The sequence below is a fragment of the Meles meles genome, chromosome 3, assembly GCF_922984935.1.
Source record: "Meles meles chromosome 3, mMelMel3.1 paternal haplotype, whole genome shotgun sequence".
In the NCBI taxonomy this organism is placed as follows: domain Eukaryota; kingdom Metazoa; phylum Chordata; class Mammalia; order Carnivora; family Mustelidae; genus Meles; species Meles meles.
The window spans coordinates 16,347,209-16,349,291 of record NC_060068.1 but is presented as its reverse complement, the minus strand read 5'-3'; the positions used below and the strand labels follow the sequence as shown (position 1 = coordinate 16,349,291).

Here is a 2,083-nt window from a genome sequence, read left to right as displayed (position 1 = left end):
TATATTACTATTACAAATTTACAATTTCTGTGACATATTTTGTAGACAAATGTATGCCTCATCAAAATTTTATCTATGAGGCAAAAAACTGACTAATTTGTTTTCTCAATGTATGTGTTATTTTTTTTAACATCTGTAAGTTTTCCTGAATAAATCATGGTAGAACTAAAATAACGAGTTAATAAGAGATTATCTTTCTGTACTTAATATGTGTCTCTCTTTAGGGAAAACTAAAGTAATGTCCTTTGGAAAATATTAACCAAACATCAACTGATTTCTTCTTATTGGGGTTATTCCCACCATCAAGAATTGGCCTGTTTTTCTTCATTCTCAGTTTTCTCATTTTCCTAATGGCTCTGTTTGGAAACCTGTCCATGATCATCCTCATCCTCCTGGACACCCATCTTCACACACCCATGTATTTTCTACTTAGTCAGCTCTCCCTGATGGACCTGAGCTTCATCTCCACCATTGTCCCCAAGATGGCTTCTGATTATCTCTCTGGAAAGAAATCTATTTCTTTCATTGGGTGTGGAATTCAGAGTTTCTTCTTCATTACTTTAGCTAGTGCAGAAGGATTAATATTGGCCTCTATGGCCTATGATCGTTACATGGCAATTTGTTTTCCTCTCCATTATCCCATTCGTATGAGCAAAAGAGTATGTGTGTTGATGATAACAGGATCTTGGATCATGGGCTCAATCAACTCCTGTGCCCACACTGTGTATGCGTTCCATATACCCTACTGTCGATCCAGAACCATCAATCATTTCTTCTGTGATGTCCCTGCCATGTTGACGCTGGCCTGCATGGACACCTGGGTCTATGAATACACAGTGTTTGTGAGCACCACCCTCTTCCTTGCATTTCCTTTCATTGGCATTGCATGTTCCTATGGCCGAGTTCTCCTTGCCATCTGCCGTATGCAGTCAACAGAAGGGAGAAAGAAGGCCTATTCGACCTGCAGTACCCACCTCACTGTGGTGACTTTTTACTATGCACCCTTTGTTTACACTTATCTACGCCCAAGATCCTTTCAATCTCCCAGAGAGGACATGGCCCTGGCCGTCTTCTATACCATCCTGACCCCAATGCTCAACCCCATAATCTACAGCCTGAGAAAAAAGGAGGTGATGGGGGCCCTGAAAAGAGTGATTCTGAGGTTCTGCTATGTAGAAATATAACAAAGTTCCCACTAGTTCTGTTACTTAGAAGTATATTAATTTCACCTTGTATACTCCTTAAGAGCAATGCCATTCCAGGATTGAATACAGGGATCGTATTAACCTAGAAAACTAAAATAATTGATATTTACCAAAATAATGACATATCCCAAACACTCCTTTTGTTTTCTATCTGGTAACTTGTTAATAAATGTAAAGAGCATACATTTTCCCTTAACTTGTGTGTAAAAAGGTTTTATTAGTACATTGAAATGACATTGGAAGTAGTACAACTTGATGGTATTCTTAATTATAATAGTTCTAATATACTTAGGATACCTTCCTGAGTGGCTAAAATAAAGAGAATGGAACAAGAAATATTATAATATATATAAATATGTAAGTTTAATTTCAAATAAAGTTTACACTTGACTAGTCAATATTGATTCTCTTCTTTCCTGATTTTCAGGGGAAATGATACAACAATTAGCCAAAGTCCTCTGCATGGAATTAGATATCTTTATAAGTTTATCTATTTTATGAGCAGGACGCTGGAAGTACCTAGAAGAAATCTAAGAAAGCAATTTACCAGGGATCTACATTGTTAGGATAAATAATTATGATTGTGAAGATGTAAATGGACTATGGAAAATTGAAAGCCATTTTCTAAAAGTATTGATAGGATTTATGTACTATTTTGTGAAGATTAATCAATCAGATCCACTCCCCAGTGATAGTTGAAAACCCTCATATTTACAGCCCAAAAAGTTATTATTAACATTTCAAAAGACAATTCCTTTTATGAGCATTCCATTATATATTTTGTGCTCTTATTTTTTTTAAAGATTTTATTTATTTGACAGAGAGAGACACAGAATGAGTGGGAACACAAGCAGGGGGGAGTGGGAGAGGGAGAAGTA

General features: G+C 36.3%; 1 protein-coding gene across 1 annotated transcript; it reads left to right on the top strand.

The window, feature by feature from the left end:
* Positions 1-245: 245 nt before the first annotated feature.
* LOC123938435 (olfactory receptor 2L8-like) lies at positions 246-1,184 on the top strand (the record flags this gene model as incomplete). Its single annotated transcript, XM_045999794.1, has 1 exon — positions 246-1,184. A coding segment is annotated over one exon (939 nt), but the record flags the coding sequence as incomplete, so codon positions are not given.
* Positions 1,185-2,083: the final 899 nt, after the last annotated feature.